General features: G+C 38.0%; 1 protein-coding gene across 5 annotated transcripts in view; it reads left to right on the top strand.

Annotated features, from left to right (window-relative positions):
- TUT7 (terminal uridylyl transferase 7) overlaps nt 1–20,302 on the top strand; it is a 60,433-nt gene that overhangs the window by 11,871 nt on the left and 28,260 nt on the right. For all 5 annotated transcript variants that reach the window (XM_059924492.1, XM_059924491.1, XM_059924495.1 and 2 more), the window contains 10 exons: nt 629–698; nt 1,421–1,547; nt 3,624–3,743; nt 9,925–10,077; nt 12,970–13,150; nt 14,579–15,678; nt 16,093–16,243; nt 17,322–17,408; nt 18,019–18,119; nt 19,806–19,863. In XM_059924492.1, the coding sequence (XP_059780475.1) occupies nt 629–698; nt 1,421–1,547; nt 3,624–3,743; nt 9,925–10,077; nt 12,970–13,150; nt 14,579–15,678; nt 16,093–16,243; nt 17,322–17,408; nt 18,019–18,119; nt 19,806–19,863 (2,148 nt within the window). The remainder of the gene's footprint in view (nt 1–628; nt 699–1,420; nt 1,548–3,623; nt 3,744–9,924; nt 10,078–12,969; nt 13,151–14,578; nt 15,679–16,092; nt 16,244–17,321; nt 17,409–18,018; nt 18,120–19,805; nt 19,864–20,302) is intronic.

Consider the following 20,302-nt stretch of genomic DNA (forward strand, 5'->3'; position numbering starts at 1 on the left):
ATAATCTTTTTTATTCCATGGTTTAAATTAATACTTTACAAATAATAAGTAGTGTGGCCCAGCCCAGATGAATGAATCAACAAATAGTTGTTCCCAGTTAGGTTTATCAGTTGTCCAGAGTAATGTCCAACTGGGGCTTGACGGCTTCTGTGCTTTCCGTAGGCCTCATTAAATTGTCTCATCCCTTGAATTAGTCTTTCCCATCCTTTATGTTTTGATTGAATGAAACATTTAAACATTTCTTCTTACTTCAGTCAGTATGCATTTTGACCCCACGTATTTTAGTAGCTTTTGAAGCAATTTTTTTAACGTCCTATTCATATTTCTAATTATGTTACCCATGTAACATTTAAATGTTCTAATTCAATAATGTAGTCATTTCTAATCAGACATTAGTTTTTCAAAATAAGGGTTTTAAATTAATGTGATTACTTGATTCTTGAATATAATACTTTTTTCCTTTTCAAGTCACTTTTATTTTGTAATCATCTCTTGAGAACCTTATTTTGTAATGGTCTTTCAAAAGGCTAAACAGATAATTCACAACTGGTACTTGTACTTTATCTAGCTGTGCTTTTAAACAAAGGCTTAGTTAACTAACCTATCTGATATTCTTTTCTTTTTCCAGACTCTTTTATTGATGTTGATGCAGATTTCCACGCTAGGGTGCCAGTGGTGGTGTGCAGAGAAAAGCAAAGGTCTCTGCTTCTTTAAGCTGTTTATTAAGTACCAACTTGCCAAAAGCACTTGTACTTTACTCCATCTTAATGTCCAGTTTCTAGAATTGTAAGCTCCTATGTGGTTAATTTCACAAGCTTCCTGTTAGCATTCTCCCTCTACTGTTGGTGTTTAACGCAAGAGGAAAAAAGTGTTTTATTTTTAAAAGAGTAAAATTAGTTAAAAAGAAAAACTGTAGGAAGGAAGCATTTTGACCCATTTCAGTAAAAAACAACTCTGTCAAATAGTTACTTGCTCTAATCACCTTTATTTGCCATCCTTTTTAGAAGCATTTTAAACAGTGCTGGAAGCATTACCATTACCACTGTAAATGGGTAGTTTGTAGGCTGTAATGATTTGCCATTAGGCAGATTCCTCCAACTAGGGAAAACACTCTTGCCCTTATAAAGATGAATTCATACTCCCATTTGAAACATTTTACAGTATTCTCCTTACTTGCATTTTCCCCCAAAATAGTTTTATTATATGAAAACATGAAGTTTTAGTTCTTGAAAAATAAAGTTTACTCAGAAGACAGCTGCCCTATCTTTTTTAATCCAATATTGAGATGACCCATAAAGGTTTAGTGAGTTAGAAGTATTTATTATTAGTGTAAATTAGTTGGTGGTGGTGTAAAAGACACCTGATACCTGTATAATACTTTCTCTTTTTCCTTCCCATTCTCACCCTCTACCCCTACCAGTGGTCTTCTTTGTAAAGTGAGTGCAGGAAATGAAAATGCTTGTCTGACAACAAATCATTTAACTGCCCTTGGAAAACTAGAATCAAAGCTGGTTCCTTTGGTGATTGCATTTAGGTACTGGGCAAAGGTAGGTTTGAGTTCTTTAAATGAATGCACATTCTATGTGTGCATAAGCAGTATGCTTTGATTTTTACATGGTTCATTTAATCTTAAATGTTTGGATGCATATTTATAGACATCAAGGGAGTTGGCATCTGAGTATTAGAACAGAAATTTTAATGTGTACAGAAAGAAAAACTCAGTTTCTATTTCACTATGACATATTGCTCAAAAGATCAAAATGCTTTATGATGCTTATTAAAAATTAGTTTTGTAAGTCAAATCCCAGAGTTATGGCCCAAATGTTTACATTTTTTTTTTTCTTTTCTTTGTAGTTCTGATCCCTCACCAAACAAAAGTAAAATTTTGATGGTTTAAAAAATACCTAGAAAGCTATTTCCATATATTTGTTAGTGGAAGCAACCAGCTGGCATTTCAATGATGTGTCCTAAATCTAACATTACTCTCATCAGCTGGAGGCAAATTCAAAAACACATAGTTTGAATAACAGCAGAAGAGAATTCTGTCAGTCCCTCTCCCGTTTCCCCCTTTCTAGTGGTAGAATGGCACTCCTATTACCCTCAGAAAAATGCAACTCTCCCAGAATCTTATTTTTTTGTACAAGTCTATCTCAAACCATAATTCTTTCCATGTTAACTGTGTAGCAGGGATTTCTATGGATTTCTCAGCTGACATCCTTGGAAGCAAGTTCACTTTATTGCATGAATTTATAAGGTTGTCTGTGCTTGATCAACTTCACTAGCTAAAGCCCCCCATCCCTTAGTCTCTGTTTGGGGCTGGATCTTGTTCACATTGTCCTGCTCAATTAAGAGAGACAAAATTATGCTGCTTAAAGATTCTTGATGTAGGTTGTCTGGAAAACCTGATAAAAACGTGTGTGGATTAAGGGAAATTATGGCCACCAGTGAAAAGTCAGTTTAGAGCGCAGGACTCCCACAAGTGGGTTAAGAAATCATTTTCTGCAGATCAAGAAAATATACTCATCACAATATTCCTACCTTTGTACCATATGAATCAAATACACTGTAAATAAACCAGGTCTTTGCTGAGGAAAAAACAATGTCTAAAAGCATTTATAAATGAAGCTGCAGCTTCATAAGATGAATCTCATCAATAGTAAGTACATTACTCTCATGTGACCCACCAAGTGTTTACATTTTAACTAGTTCCCGGAAGTGATTTCTCAGGCACAGGAAAGTTTGAGATAAAGCTTCTCATACCATTTCCAGTAATATACCCAGAGACTCCCAAAAAATGAAAGCCACTATCTAATCTTGCTTTACATTTCTACAGTGTTTTAAATATGGTATCCTATTGAAATGCTCAAATAAGCATGAGAGCATCTAACACTTACCCAAAACGTAAGGTCCCATCATGATTATAAAATTGAGATTCTGTGTAGAGAAAAGCCAAAGCTTTACTGATTAAGACATGGCAATAACAATACGTAGTTCCTGTTGCTTGGGTCCAGGACCCAGCAGGGACAGAGGATGTCCCACTCTTAACTGGGTGAATTGATAATCACAATGTGCTATCCTTTGAAAGCAGCCTCCTACTTCATCACTAAGTAGGCCATGCTTTCTAAGTTGTTATTTCTGCCAGCGCTAATGAGTTTGCCTACATTCTCCCCTAATCACCTTTCTGACCAAAGCATGCATTTTCAAGGTAGTAGCTAAGGGTGAGGGGACCGTTAAACTGAGCAAAGCCAGTTGGCTTACAGTTGGAATTGAACCATCATTTTGACTTCATTAACAAGTTTTTGAACCAAGTGAATGGATTTACCATGGATATCAAAAAAATAAAACAGCAAATATTATTTTTAGGGCCCTTCACAAATGAGTTTAGTTAACAAAATGAAAAATTTGAAATTGAAACTGTCACTCAAAACCACAGTATGTGGTTACCCCAAAAGTACAAGGAAGTACTTTGTCACTGTGGAGTTTTATTTGGAGGGGTAAATCATTTGACACACGGAAATGAAGTAACGGGTTTTAGACCAAATTGCGTAAATGACAAGTTTACAAAAGAATGTACTTTTAGACAAGTACAAAAGAATGCTTATCCTCTTTTCTCTCATTTGTAGCTTTGCAGTATAGATCGCCCTGAAGAAGGAGGTTTGCCACCTTATGTGTTTGCCCTGATGGCCATTTTCTTTCTTCAACAGAGGAAAGAACCCCTTCTGCCTGTTTATCTAGGATCATGGGTATAAAACTTTTTTGCTTATATAGCTGATACTGATTTTATTACAGGGCCACAATCCCTTGTGTATAATTTCAGAGTCTAAAAACCTAACCAGAACTGACATGAATTTATTTATCCTACTATTGTGAATATTCATACCTTTCACTGCTGAAATATTAATGTATTTGACTCAGGATGCTGCCCTGTACTCTGCTTAGGGACACTGTTACTTTTCTAAACTGAAAAAACTCTTGATTTATGGAACACATGATCTTGAGGTTTTCAGACAAGAGAATGTGAACCTATATTATCATTTGGTACACACTTTCTTTGGGTACAGTTTTATAATTTGATACTTGAATTTATATATCACCTCCAGACAGACTGTAGGAAGCTTTTGGTTCTCTATCACTTACTTTCTATTTCTAGTCTTTTACCCTGTTCCCTGTGAAACAAAAGAAAATATAAGTGCTGAAATTGCTACCTATACCACAAGATGCAGAACTTAGTAGTCACCTCTTGAATAATATTTTGCTATAATCTTTAAGATGAATTAGACTTCAGTAATGTGACCGTTCTTTCTTTCTGGATAACTTAAAGTTGAGCTGATTTATTCAAATAGTAAGATTTAAGAAGAAGCCATCTCAAAATCAAAATGAAGTTATTCTCATTCTCTTGGAAACCTCACTGTTAATCCCTAGGTGTTTATCTTGATAAAAATCTTATGTGTACACTTACTTTATAAAAAGGCTCACTGGGTGAAAGCTTACTTTGGTACATCCAGTATTTTAACTAGTCTTCTTAGCATACGCAGGATTCTCGTCATTTAAGGAGAAGATGTTCTAGAGCAGTAGCCCTTAATTATGGGTCTATAAAAAAAAAAATAAGATTTTAAGGAATTTTTTCTTTGTACTTAGTAAGTTGAGAATTAAGCAGGGACCTTTGTCTGCCAGGCCCTGAGAATAAAGACTAAAGCAGAATAAGTCCTATATAAACTCTGTCTTGGCATTAGGGATTGCAGTCCGCTGTGCTGCGACCCAGTTGCCTAAAGGGAGCTCTCTTTGTGCTTGTGATACTGAAATGAAAAAATTCAGGGTATCCTTGCTAGTCTATTCTCCTGGTAGAAAAAAGGGTGAGAGAACAAAGTCAACCCTTTGTTGATAAATAACCGTTTTCATCAGAGCCAAATAGGATTCTGTGAAAGTCTTTGAAGTTTTCTTTTCACTTTGATCCAAGATAGACAGGAGTTTAAGATGGAAGCAAACCAGTTGGACTCCTATGCCAAACAAAAAGCCTTAGAAGAGGTTGGATGCATTGCCATACTCACTAATGTCTTAGTAAAATCTGCCTTTTCTTGTGCCCTCATCATCTCTAAAGTAGGCATCTGTCACTGATGTGAGGATGCAGTAAAAATAAATAAATAAAGTGCTTCTATTCTGGTGATGGGATTCTCCTCAGGATTTGCTTAAGAGTAGCATGAATACCCTTTCCTACGGCCAGTGTATTATTTCCTCGGCAGTAGTACTGGAAGTTCTCTAAGGTGACACAGAATTTGGTTTTGATTATACCATTTATTTATTTAAGATTTAATAACAGAACAAGTATGTGGTGGCCAAATACTAGATTGAATTCTGTGTATCAAGTACGGCAAACTCTGCTGCCTGAACCAAAGTGATCTGTAGCTTTCAGCATTTTAAACTAGTCAAGTATCAGTGTGCTGGCTTCTGCTAGGGTCTTTAAGTCAAAAATATGAAGCAAGTGAGAGAAAAGAAATTCAGTGCCTTGTTCATGCCAGATATTTTATATCACTATTTCTGCAGAAAATCTATTGAGAACCTCCAAATTCTGTGCATGAAAGTATCTAAACTGTTAACTCCTTCAAAATTTTTAAAGCACTCTGTATGTTAGTCATTGTACTAGGCCCTGAAGGTAATACACAGATGAATAAGACTAAATTCTCTGTCAAGAAGTTTAGAGTATTGTATCTCTGTGCTCAGATCTGTGTTTTCAAAAATCTTTCAGCCATTCTCTCCCAACCTACTCAGATGTCTTCCATGTTGGAGATTAGCTCTCTGACCTTTTACTCCCAATTAAAATTCCCATTTATTATCATTAGATATTGATATGTGAGTTGTGAATGATGAATAGGCTTAACCCTGTGTTCTTAGCATCTTTTATCCCCTACAACAATATTTTACTAGTCTCCTAGTAGATATTATTTGGAATCTTCCTTATTTTAGATTATGTAAACGTAACCCTTAGGAAACAGTTATTTACACTTTAAAAATGCCAGATAATATAGTAGAAAGAAGAGTAGTGTTAAAGTTTGGCAGCCCTGAGATTCACCCAGGATTTGCCAGTTAAATCCTTGTGACCTTGAACAGGTTATTTAATCTCTGAGCCTTGGTGAAAGACTCATCTGCAAATTTTTGAAATGAGATCAGGAATGTAGAGTTCCTGGAACTCTACAGGTAGGAGAACAGATGTAGTCCTTTTCCCCTTCAATAGAAAGGCAAGTTCCACTTACGGTATGTAGGCGTGAACTCCTAAAACAAGTGATCCTTCTGGAAATAACAGCTATAAATTCTCAACAAAATACATAAAACAACAACGTGAAGGCTCTGGAGACTGAACAAATGCAAACAGACTTTGGAAAGAAGTCAAAACCTGTAGCAAGTGACCAACACAGAGTGAGTTTCTGTTTTTCAGTGGCTTTACCCCTGAAGGCAACCCTGGTAGAAAAACCAGTCCTCTTTCTGGCCAGAGGAACTAAGGCCACCAGATAATAAGGGGAAGAAAAAACAGAAAGGGAAGAGATAGAGAAGTGGAACCCTTAATTCTGTGTGGGAACTCAGTACATCACTGACTGACTTCTGAACCAGTCCAGCGTGCCATATAAGGAGATTGGAAGTCATTACTCTACCCTCACAAAAAGAAAAAAACTGAACATGCTGAAAATCAACAACTCTTTTTAGATCCACCAGAGAATTGAGGTCATGGGGAAAACCACTGCCCCCAAAATTGGAGAGACAGGCAAATATATAACTTGTCAGAGCAGAAGCCCAGGAACAGAATCCTGCCCATGGAACGGCCACCAGGATAGGAAAACATGGACTCTGATTCTGGAGGCTCAGTTTGGATAAGCTTGAAAGTGAAAAACAATAGGGGGGCCAGTCTTAGGGGGCTGATTTCATGAGTTTTATCTCCAAAAATGCCCACCAGGTTCTCAGAGTAAAGATGTAAGAAAAATCCCCTTTGAGGGAAAAGCTAGCCATTTTGAAATTGCCTGGAGCATTCTGCTGTTAGAAACAAAAGCCTGCCCTCAAGGGAAACTGTCTTACCAGAGCCTAACCACCTTGAGTTTTATCAGGGCCTAACTGACCTGGGGAAAGGAAAAATACCAACTCCAACCCTCTGTAGTTTCCGGTCTCACCTCAGGTGGGCAGGACTGAGAAGCACTTTGTGAAGGTCACAGCCCAGGACCACAGTCTCACTACAAGACTGAGACCTGAACATAGGACTATAGACTGCTTCCCCTCCCCTCACACCTTACTACAGCATCATTAGGCCTCCAGTGTAATAATGGGATTACAACAGACAGACCTCATATAAGAAGAAATCTCTTGGGAAACCCAAAAGCAATACAGGAGACAAAAAACAAGGATACCAGCATAAGTTATAGCCCCTTGACATCTACAGCTACAACAAACAGTACATAGCCTGACTCCTAGCCAGGTAAAAGAAAACCTCACACCACAGGCCTATCTTTTACCCAGCTTTCCACAAAAAAATAACAAGGCATACTAAAAGTCAAAAAACATAGTTTGAAGAAACAGAGCAAACATTGGAATTATCAGACCAGGAATTTAAAAAACAAGAATATGCTAAGGGCTCTAAAGGAAAAAATGGTCAACATGCAAAAACAAATAGGTAATATAAGCTGAGAGATGAAAACTCGAGGAAAGAATCAAACGGAAATACTAAAAATCAAAACTAACAAAAATGAAGAATGCCTTTGATGGATTCATCAGGAAACTGGACAAAGCTGGGGAAGAAATCAGTGAGCTTTATCCAATGGAAACGTCTCAAACTGAAAAGCAAAGAGGAACAAAAGAATGAAAAAGAAATGGAACAGAATAGCTAAGAACTGTAGGACAATTACTAAGGGTTGTAATGTATGTATAATGGGAATACCTGGAGAAGAAGAAAGAGAAAGAAACAGAAGAAACAGTTGAAGTAATAATGACTGAGAATTTTTAAAATAAATGACAGACCTATAAACCATACAGGTGAAGCAAACTGGAAACAGTTAGGAGCCAAGGCTTACTAAACTGAGCTGAGGTTGGAGCTGCTGTCTACCAGAGATGTGACAATCTGCATTTTGTCTAAGCGAGTTAATTACCTATAAAACAAAAGTAGCTACACGTATTGGAGTAACATAAAGAATCCAGAATTTTCACAATACATTATAGTATCACAATATCCAGAATACAATCCAAAAATACTCAACAATACAAAGAGCCAAGAAAATGGGACACACGCTCAAGGGAAAAGAAATCAACAGATGCCAAGCCCAAGGTAAGATACCAAAGACTTTAAAAGCAGTTATTATAACTGCTCCATGAGACAAAGGAAATACACTTGCAATAATTTGAAGAGATAGAGAATATCAGCCAGAGAATTAGGAAATGTAAAGAGAACCAAATGGAAATTTTAGAAGTGAAAGATACATTATTTTAAATTAAAAAAATTTACTGGATGGGCATCATAGCAGAGTGGAGGTGACATAGGAAAGAGTCAGTAGATATGAAAATAGATAAGTAGAAACTAAAGAAGAAAAAGAAAAAAGTTTGAAAAAAAAAAATAAGCCTCAGGGACTTGTGGAACAATTTCAGAAAAATCTAACCTAGGGGTAGTTTGAGCCCCAGAAGGAGAGGAGCAAGAGAAGGGGATAGAAAAAAATAAAGTTTCACAAATTTGATAAAAAGACAAACTTACAGTCTCAATAAGCCAAGTAAACCTCAAGTAAGATAAATTCAAAGAGAAGCATGCTTAGCACATCATAGTCAGACTGCTGAAAACCAAAAATAAAGAGCAAAACTGAAAAGCAGCCGGAGAAACACCTTACATAAGATGAGAAAGGTAAATAAGTACATGTCAAGTGGCGGTAATTCTCTGAGGAAAAATAAACCAGGGTAGGCACGACAGAGAGTGAAAGAGGAGGAGTTATTTAGAGTCAAAGATATTTGAGCAGAGCCTGAATGTGTTCCTCACTGCATGGGTTAGCTGATTTAGGGAGAAGAGCCTTCCAGGCAGAGGGAATAGCAGGCGTCAGCTCCAAGCCAGGAGGACAGATCGAGAAGATGAGTCAGAGAAGTAGCAAAGGACCAGATTCCCTAGGCCCTAGAAAAGACTGAATTTCATCCTGAGTAAGAAGGAAACTGTCATGAGCAGGGGAGTGACATGATGTCTTCTGTTTTAGGACTGCTCTGTCTGCTAAACCAAAGAAGTAGTCCATTTGATGTGGAAATACATTGGGGAACTGGGGCTACCACAGACACACCCCACCCCACAATTCATTATGTACATTAACCTGTCTAAAAGGCTGTGATAAATCCCTTTGTACCTACAGTAAAGAAATCTGTTCACATTTGTTCCACATTTCTTAGACCTTTTGAGCCTAGACTTTTCTTTAGCATCTTAACAATGTCAAAAGAGACACTTTATATTGATTAAACACTTACTATATGCCATACCCTGTATCTGAATGCTTTGTGTCCATTATTTTATTCCATAACTATCCCATGAAGGAGATTCTAGTGTTATCCCTTTTTACAGGAGCCTGAAACCTAAAGAAAATGAGGACCTTACTGAAGGTCTCACAGCTAGTACATGAGGGAGTGAGATTTGGGCCCAGGTGGTTTTATTCCAGAACCATGACTTTAGGCCTAGGCCATATTGCCTTCTCTTAGACTATTTACTAAAGAATTATTTCCAAAAATCACCAATTCTTTTGCAAATCAAAACCGTGATTTTTCCTTTAAATTTACAGATGTCTCAAAGATACTCCTTTTATAAAAAAATACCTTTTATATTTTCAGTGAACTCAAGTATGTTACTTTTCATTTCTTCCAGGATTAATATGCTCTGATTGATATAAAATCGTCTCTGCCTTATAATAGTATGTGTCTGATTTTTCCCAGATTGAAGGATTCTCGTTAAACAAACTGGGGAATTTCAACCTTAAAGAAATTCAGAAAGACTCTGTGGTCTGGGAGTACACTGATAATGCTGCAGGGGACGCAGCCTCAGCAAAAGAAGAGGCACCAAAAGAAATGCCCTTTAAAAGGGGACAGGTCTGTTCTCCCTTGTTTCTAGTTTTACCGTCTATTTTTAATTTGTTGTTAATTGTGGAGTTTATGAGTTACTCAGTCTTCCTCTCTTCTTTCCTCAACTATCTTAACTATTTCGTGGCTGTTTCATTTCCTAGTCTATTCAGTCCTTTGAATAGACAAGTAATGAGAAAAGGTAAAATTCAAATCATTGAATCCACAGTTATTTATGTGGTTTCTTCTGTGTGCAAGGAGCTATGAAAAAGGCTGGGAATTCAAAGGTAAATTCCCATCGGTCCTCTAAGAGCTTAGGTCTTAGATAGTATTATGAGGTTTAAATATCTGAAAAGTTAACTAACCTCAAATTACTAAAATAACAGTGACTAAGTCTGTGGTCTAGTGTACTTGTCCATATCCATACCATTAGGGGTGGGCAGGAGAATTTATGCACAAGGAAAGAATTGCCATTAGAATTTCAAACAAAAATCTGAACAATGTAATTATACTAGCAATAACAATAGGATTCTGACCCAAATTGGTAAATGGTCCTTGACTCCATGAGCTTCCCCATAACCCTTTGGGGTAAAATGACAGTAATACCCACAAAATGCTTCTGAGACCTGGATTCTAATCCTAGCTCTTCACAAACAGGTCACGTCACTCTTTTAGTCCTTATTTACTCATGCCTAAAATGAGGAGATAACGGTGAATCATACGTTCTCCAGGTGTGTTTTCTGGAACCCTTGAGAGTTGAGGGGAAGAGAGTGGGGGCGGCACTCTACCCCTGCTGCTGCCGGCACGCGCTGCTGGCACCAGTTTTCTGTTGGGTTCCGGGAGTGGCTGAAAGCACAGGCTGTGGAGCCGGGATATTTGAATTGACAAACACAAACGCAGCTCTCCCACTTCCTAGCTGTGTGTCTCTGGGCAGGTGACTTAATCTTTCTGTGCCCCAGTTTCCTCACCTGTGAATGGGGATGATATTGGTACCCTCTCATAGAGTCACTGATCTATAGAATGCTTCACTCAGTGCCGAGCATGTGGTGAGCACTCAGTAAATGCTAGTTGCTAGTCCTATTTTATTTGAGAAAGAAAGTGTTCTCTACGTTAAAAAAGCAGAAACAATAACAACAACAACAACAACAAAAAGTGTAAGTACCACTAGTCTAGATATGCCAAAGGTCTCTTAAGTTCCATGTTATGATATTATCAAGTCATTTCAGTGAGATGCTTAAAAATCCGTAGTAATGCTGAATATATGGATAAAGAGGTGAGATCTAATGAAGCTTTCCATTTCTGGGGGTTTCTTTGTGTCCTCAACTATAGTGTGTGGGACCTAGACAACTTCCATTTTTAATCAGTTTTGCTTTGTAAGTCCACCTAATAACTTTATCTTATTCCACAGAACCTTTGTGGTTAAGATTTAGTGAATAAGTGTGTGGCATTAATAAAATACCATACCACTTGTTTTGAAGCTTGATATAATAAAGTACGATTGGAAACAAATTTGTATACCCTAGAAGGAAAAGCTATTGCTGAAAGTCCAATTAAATACTTTATCTTTACGTTTGAATGCTAATTGGAGAGATAAATCATGCTGCCCCTTCTGAAATTGAGACCTCGACAGCGTCGAAATTGCGTGGTGTGGTGAAAGAACACTGGACTGGGATCTGGAGACATTGTCCTCATTTTGCTCCTGACGAGCATTGGGACCTTTGACAAGTCACTCTTTGGACTTCAGTTCCTTCTCTTGTAGCATATGGGAGTTGAACTAGATTACCTCGTAAGAGCATCTTACAGTTGTGACGTTGTTTCAATGGTATATGGATTTCTTGTATTTAAAAAGACTATACCTAAATGAAAAAATACAGAGAGCAGCCAGTCTGCCAGATGCTTTCCCTTGTTTCTGATTTAATCCTCATAACTATCCTGTGTTATAGGTGGTATCATCCCTACTCTGCAGATAATGGTAGCGACCATTTTTTGAACATGTGTGCCAGGCACTGTGCTAAGCTCTTAACAGACACTCTCTCACTCAGTCCTCCCAACAACCCTATGAGGTGGGTACTGTGATCCCCATTGTTCAGATGAGGAAACTGAGGCTTAGTTAGACAGCTTATATACCTTCACCAGGATCAGACACAGCCAGTAAATGGCAGAGCTGGATTTGAAAGCTAAGCATGTCCCACTCCAAAGCCAGTTCTCTTAGCCTCTGTGCTATACTGCCAATCCAAGAAAGAAGAAGCTAAGTCACAGAGCAGTTAAGATCTGTGAAGTGGCAAAATTGTATTTGGACCCATTTTTTTCTTTTCCAAGTCCTTTGTACTTTCCACTATATTCCATCACAGTATGTCCCAACTTGTCATGAGTCTGTGAGTGGAAAACTTAGTATTAATTTCTGATATCAAGAGTTATTTATTTGACTTTAAAATCAGTTGCTACTGGCAGATTCAATGAACTTAATGTAGCTTCTCAGAGCAAGTGAGAGGAGTGTTTTTCCTTTTGCTCTGTGCCTCTAGCTGCAGCCCGTTTCTGTGTGTAACTGTGTAAAGGCACCCTCCAGAGGCAGGAACAGGGAGAGCTCAGTGCCGAGAGTAGTAGCCATCAGGGCACAGTTCTCTCCACCTGCCCTTAAGACTTCAAAATAAGGAGTGCTGCCTGGTTACATAAAACTGCCCGTCTATTCCTATGACAATGACTAGGTTTTAACATACTTTAATCCTGGGAGTTCAGTGAAGGAATGCTGCTTTCCCACAATCAAAATAGAACCTAGAATGTGGTTATCTAGATAGGCTGTCAAATTCATATCTTTGCTAAGGTTTTTCAGATTTTTTTAATTTGATGCTTGAATGATCTCTTATTTTTCAGATTGTACTGACATCTGAAATAACCTGTATGTTTTCTCTTTGCCGTTAATAGGTATCATTAATATTTGATTTAAAACACCAGCCTTCAGTACCAGTTGGGCAGCTCTGGGTGGAATTGCTTCGATTCTATGCTTTAGAATTTAATTTGGCTGATTTAGTGATAAGCATCCGTGTCAAAGAATCGGTATCTCGTGAATCAAAGGATTGGCCCAAAAAGCGCATTGCCATTGAAGGTACCTCAAAATGTTTATCTTTAATTTCCCCACCCCACCTTTTTTTTAAGGTGTCAGTCTAACAGCATGCTTTTTATTTCAGTCTTTTTTCAGCTCCTACATGTAAGGTAGGCCTGACCCCAAAAGTGAAATAGATAGCTAGAATCTTGCATGTGTTACAGTGAGTCATTCCAAGGGACCAAATTGTTCATCCTGGGTTTTTTAAGTGCTGCAGTAAAACATCTTAATCACTTAAGCAACTAAAAGAATGGCTGGCTGTGTCCTTATTTTCTTTGTAAATTGCTTAACAACTTTAAATGCTTAAAAAGTCTTTTCCGAGTGATGTGTAAATCCCGCTTTCCTCTTTGCTGTTCTCATTTCTGGATTTTTAGATTCACTCCTTTCATGGATTGTTGTTGATGTTGCTTAGTTTTACAAAGGTTGAGGAAAAAACCTTTTCTCATGAAAAATAACATTCTTCATTGGATTCCTCTCCATAGAGAAAAAGGATAGTTATTTTTGGAATATCTGCAATAACATTTAGAACTTATTCATATAAACACCTTTTCTCTTAAAAAAAACACTTAAACTCTTAAATGAGTTAAGGTTCATGTAACTGAAACCATTGTATAAAAGACATACTGATGTGCCCTGTAGATTTCATTAAATGTACGAGATCTTCTCAGCTTTACAAAGTCAGGAGGTGGAAACCCCACTAGAAATCTTAATTCTCCTCCTTCAGATAATTTAAAGAACCTCCTAAATGGAATTCTCTTATTTTTGCTTGATTTTTTTCAAGCCTTATATTGCATAAGAGGGTTTTTTGCATTTTGCATAAATTCTGTGTGCAGTCATGGGGATCTCACATTTTTAAACCCTCCCCTGCAGTTTCTCTGGCTCAGCTCTTCTGGCCAATTGCCTAACCTGCTGGAGTTCTAGGGGAGGAGAAAAGATTGAGAGAAGTGGTGTCTCCTCCTGGTGCCTCCCTCTCGCCCCTGAATTCAGTCCAGCCAGTTCAGTGATGGGGCTTCCCAGGGCAGAAGAGTGGAGGTAAGCTCTACAAACCGCAGGGCCTGGCTGAGTGGGGAGGCTGAGCACTCAGCAGAGCCTGGCGGGAAGACCTCGCTTCCCGAGGGCACAAGAGCCACACTGATGACATCTTTTTTTTTTTTTTTTTTTTTTTTTTTTTTTTACCTCCGCAGTCACAGAACAGAATAGGGAAGGGGTACTGGTTCTGAACAGAATGGGTTCTCTTCAGAGAGAAGATGTTTAAGAAAGCATTTCTTTTCGTTTTTAAACTGTATCTTCTTACTCCCCATCCCCAGTTTTTTAAAAAGCATATGATACATGATAAATTTTACTGCTGCTTACTTGTTGTCTTTATCTATAGCAGGCTAATTTTTAAAACATGAAGTGTATGAAGTAGCAGATTTTTTTTTTTCATTACAGATCCCTACTCTGTTAAAAGAAATGTGGCAAGGACCCTAAATAATCAACCTGTGTTTGAATATATACTTCATTGTTTAAGGACAACGTATAAATATTTTGCTCTTCCACACAAAATTACAAAATCCAGCCTTCCAAAGCCTCTGAGTACTGATACCTGTACTTCCAAACATTCTAAAGAAGTAGCAAAACGTGATCCAGATGTACAAGCAGAAGGTGATAAACTCAAAACCTCAGTTTTGGCTCAAGGTCCTGGTGCTGCCAGTTTAACTGCAAGCACCTGCAAGGTACAGTCACTGACTCTTAAAGAGACCGCTGAAAGCTTTGAAAGCCCATCCACAGGGGAAATGGGAAACACACACGTCAGTGTCCACCTGGAAAACTCAGACTGTATCAAGGCAGAGGTCACTTGTGATGACTCTGAGCATGTTAAAGTACATCATCAAGAAACAGGAAGTAAAGATGAGAAAGAAAAATGTGGACTGGAGGGCAAGCATCCTTTGACTGCTGGTGATCAAGCTTTAAGTAGTAGCAGATGTGGAGAGCTTGTCGTCTGCGGCCGCCCAGGAAATAACGAGACCGATGGCACTTTGGATTTAAAAGGCTTCGAAAATCCTACAGCTGAAGAGTCTGACGAATTTGCTACTGTAGCTGACAAGGCTGATGTTGATGAAGAAAGCATTGAAGGTACAGATGAACTCGGAGATGCTCTAAGCCACTTTACCCCTTCAAGACAGGGCCAGACATCAGGAGTCACTCACTCTGATGAAGAAGAGGAGGAGGAAGAGGAGGAGGAGGAAGAACCCAGGCTCTCCATTTCCCGAAGGGAAGATGAGGGTGACGTGGCTAATGAAGATGAGTTAGACAACACCTACACTGGATCAGGGGATGAGGATGCCCTGTCTGAAGAGGACGAGGAATTTGGTGGATCTGCTAAGCGTGAAGACTTGAAAGAATGTGGAAAACACCAGGTGGATGGAAATCTACTAATGGAACTTAATAAAATCAGTCTTAAAGAAGAAAATGTATGTGAGGAAAACTCAACTGCGGATCACTCTGATTTCTTCTATGAATTTAGTAAACTCACCTTCACCAAAGGCAAGGTAATCAGTGCCACTCCTAGACATGGCACTAGGAGACTTGAAAGAGTTTTAATGCATGTACTTTCGATTTTTGTGTACTAAAATAGGGCTCTCCCCTGTTGGTAGTGGTTAACAAGTTGCCACTTTCACTCCAGTGCAACCACTAGGTCCACTTCCCTCCTTAATCTCTTAGGAATTTGCAGAGGAGAAAAGTAATGCTGTTGGTAGTAAAAATAACTGCCTTTTTCTCCTGAGTGTACCAAAAGGGTGTCCCCATCTCAGATACTTTGGAGTGGCCACACCATTATATTTTCATTCCTTTGGAATGTGAGAAGTAGAATGTGTACTTTGGAAAAAAAGATTCAAGACCCCTTTATTTGGTAAATAAAGTTTTATCTTAAATCTTATATTATTTGCTTTGCTGTCTTCCTGCAGTCTCCTACAGTAGTATGCAGTTTATGCAAACGAGAGGGTCATCTAAAGAAGGACTGTCCTGAAGACTTCAAAAGAATCCAGCTGGAACCTTTGCCACCATTAACACCCAAATTTTCAAATATCTTAGATCAAGTTTGCATTCAGTGTTATAGTAAGTTATTAACATTTCTTTTGATTTGTCAGAATAGTAAATTGGCATTTTCTCAAGAGTTACCTGAACCACTAACCCGTTAGCTTCATTACAGATAGGGGCTAAGTCTGCTCCATTCTCCATCGTGTCCACAGTGCTCTGTGTATCCTGTTCCATTTGGGACATGCAATAAAAAATTGTTAAAGAAAGACACGGAGGGAGAATCTTTTAAGTCTTAAGACTGGAGTACTGTCATTTCCTGACTGGTATTCCCTGAAATGTTTTTCTAGGTGCCTGCCATTAATCGTATTTCGTCACAGGAAGTATTCCATAGGTCAAGTAGGGAATAACTATATCCTGCCCCCTCCCGTAGAGGTTTTCAGGGCACATTAGCATAATAAAGTCTTCTGAGAAATGCTATGGTAAAGAACTTATTTAACTCTTTAGTCTTATGTAACTCTTTTCCAAAATTTGAGCGTAGAATACTTTTCAATTAATGCTAATTAATAACCTTTATAACAGCCCTTTAAGGAACACCAGTTTGGGGAAGTGTTGGTATACAGAGATATAAAGTTCTACAAGAAAAAAACATTCGATGGAGAGGCATGGCAGCTGCTTAGAGTGGAAGAATGTGATACATCACATTGCTGCACCTTGAGATTTCTGTCTGTGCCAGAAAACACTTATTCTTAATTAGGGATTTCTTTTTTAAACCTCTTCAGAGAGTGTACGTGATGAAAGAAAACTATTGGTTCTCTTTAGAAAAAATACATAGATATGCACATGCTCACAAACTATTGTGTTCACCCTCTGGGAGAGTTCCCTGAAGGCTGCCTTCATAGGGCTCTGAGTCTCTGTGAACCCAGGAGCAGAACCCTTGTTCAGACTGGTTTACATCTCAGGAGCAGTTCTTGGTGATAGACTCTTTCAAAAGGCATCTTTATTTTACATTGCTTAATGCTGTCTACTGAGAAGACACACAAAATTTAGAGTTTTCTTTATTTTCTTTTTAAAGCCAGTTAGGTTTTATTTAAAAATATAGTCTTTCAGAGAATGTGAACAATCTTTGTTTCTGAATGTATCTGTTTATTTTAAACAGAGGATTTTTCTCCAACTATTTTAGAAGATCAAGCACGTGAACATATTCGGCAAAACCTAGAAAGTTTCATAAGACAAGAGTTTCCAGGTAAATAATTTTTTACCTTTAGGAAAAGAAAGTGTGACTTTCCTTCAGAATGAGTACACGTGTTACAACAACATTAATTTTGAGACTAAGAAAGCAGTCTTGCAGTGATGGTGGGGACAGGGCTTCAGTTGTTTTGTGATATACCTAGGGTGGTTTTTGGTCTTCCCAAGCCTAGTTTGCCAATAGAAAAGACAGACGCAGTGTAGTATTTTGCTTAGCAGGCACCACAAGTGAACTTCATTTAGTATTAGGTTTAGAGTCAAAGTTCAGACCTGTAAAAAGTGAATTTATTTAGAAAGTAGTAAGCTTACATTATTTAATGTGCTGAGATGATCCACATTTTCCTTGAAATGTCCTTGCATTTAAGAAGAAAGTGGCATTTGATAATCTTTCATGTCTTCTATAGCTTGTATTTATTTATTTATTTATAGTAAATTTTGAGAGAAAGTAATTTATAATAAATGACTAGTTAATAAAAGAACATAATTATAATGAGATTGTTATAGGACAGTTAACAACTGGGTATTTTTGATTCATGAGAGAGTTGTTTCGATCAGAAAATTAAATGTACTCAGGTAATTAGGTATGACTTTTCATATATCCCTAACAGGAACTAAACTGAGCTTGTTTGGCTCCTCCAAAAATGGATTTGGGTTCAAACAGAGTGACCTTGACGTCTGTATGACAATTAATGGACTTGAAACTGCTGAGGTACAGTGACCACGTAAAACTTCCATTTGCTGTGGAGTGTGATTTGACAATCTTGACTGACAATACAGCATGGTATTTTCCAAATTTATCAAGGTGTATCATACGGAGTATGCCATTTGGCACAGTCTGTCTGGTCAAGTAACTTAGAAGTTGAGAAGTGAATGTGAGGAGTAGAAAGGCTTCTGCTTGCAACTTGTAGTACAAATTAGATTTGAAAGCAACATCTGGGAATTCTACAAAGCCAAACCAGCCTGTCTAGTGTCCCATCGGCGTAGCCGCTAGGCTGACTCAGGTACATAAATATACCAACGTAAGGTTTTCTGAGAAGTTTTTTAGTAGGCAGGCAATGTGGTACAGTGATAGGAGAGTGCTAAACTGAATTCAAGACAGACCTGGTTCGTCAGTCCTTAAACATGTGGTCTTTGGTTGATCATCTCTAATATGGAAGTGAGATCCTCTTGCCTCAGGAGACTGTTGTGCTCATCAGCTTGGATCATGTATGTCAGGAGTCAGGGAACTGTGGCTCGCTGCCTGTGTTGTCAGTATCAGTTTTTATTGGCATACAGCCACACCCCTTCATTTATGTATTGTCTACATCTGCTTTCACTCTGTAACTTCAGGGTTGAGTCCTTGCAACAGGCCATATGGTCCACAAAGCAGAAAAGATTTGCCAGCCCTCATGGATATGAAGGCATTTGTAAAATGTGAAATACTTTTGAAAAGGTGTGAAGTCTGAGAAGTACGGAATTTGTTATCTGTAACGGTCCAAGTGCTGTGTGTCCAGAGGAGCGATGCTGCTGCCGCTCAGGATCTTTTCATACCTGTTTTGAGTTTCAAGTTCTTATCCTTTGAGGATGTATCTGATTTGGGAAGATAGTCGAAAGTTACCTAGCATGACTGTGGTGAATACGGTGGGTAAGCAAGATTGGGTCCAATATAGGGAATGACCTGATTATATCAGGGTGGCCAAGAAGTTCGTTCGGGTGTTCCTGTAATGTTATGGAAAAACCCGAACGAACTTTTTGGCCAACCCAATACATATCACGATTGGATTTTTACATGATTAATAAACTAGTCTTGAGGGCATTTCTAAATTAAATTCCAAATGTATTCTGGGAAGTATATAGCCATCAGAAGGACTTAATGTTTCAGCCCAAATGTTTTTAAATGTTTGAAATATTATTCATATTTCCTGTATGACTTTCTTTTTGTGCATTATATTTTTTACTAGTCCTGTGGAGAAATAATCTGAGCTTAATTACTCTCCACAGCACTTCCTCAGCTCTTAATTAAAGTATAATGAAGGTCTACCCGGAATGAATAAGACGGGCCACAGAAACTCCCTCTTATTAATTCTGTCACGTAGAGAGTACTTCTGAGTGACATAATTACATAGGGGGGAAAAATGGAGATCCTCGCTGGTTCAGAGACTTTTCTGGAGACACTGATTTCAGCCTTTCTTGTGCCTCCAAGAGCAACCCAATGAGGGTTTCCATATCCTTAGGATATTCCTGTGAATGAGGATTAACACTCACCTAAAAGGGAAAAATGTATGTAGAATAATTTGAAGTTAATTTTGTTATTTCTGGAGGAAATGGAAACTATAACCAGGTTAGGAACCTGTCTTCCATTTTTGATTCAGTAGTTTGTGCCTTTCTTTGTTTGTTTGTGCCATTTTTGTTGCAGGGCTTGGACTGTGTAAGAACTATTGAAGAATTGGCAAGAGTCCTCAAAAAACATTCAGGTACCTCTATAAGCTTTTTCTAAAAAATATTTTTGTCTTTTTTATTAGTGTTTTGCATACTTAGAATTTATGAATGCCAATGAAACAGTGTAGTGGCTCATATAACATTTATCGTATTGGTGTCTTTAAAAAAATCTTATGTGATTAAGTATGAAAAACTGAGGAATTGGTTATAATATGTGTGTGCATGTTTTTGCCTCTGTCAGTTTTATTTCAAGACAAAGTATATACCACGCAAGAAATTTTGGGAATCACTTTGCCTTATCAGCATTGTGTACATCAAAGTGTAGGGGCTGCTAGCAGTGATGGGAAGTGTAGTGGAAAGCACCATGGACTAGGGTGATGGATTGTACTTACAGCTGTTAAGCTGTGTGTGACCCTGAACTAGTACTTACAGCTGTAAAATGTATAGATTCTGTAAATTGTGCGCAGAGCTGAA

This window comes from Balaenoptera ricei, chromosome 6 (assembly GCF_028023285.1).
Source record: "Balaenoptera ricei isolate mBalRic1 chromosome 6, mBalRic1.hap2, whole genome shotgun sequence".
NCBI classification, from domain to species: Eukaryota; Metazoa; Chordata; class Mammalia; order Artiodactyla; family Balaenopteridae; genus Balaenoptera; species Balaenoptera ricei.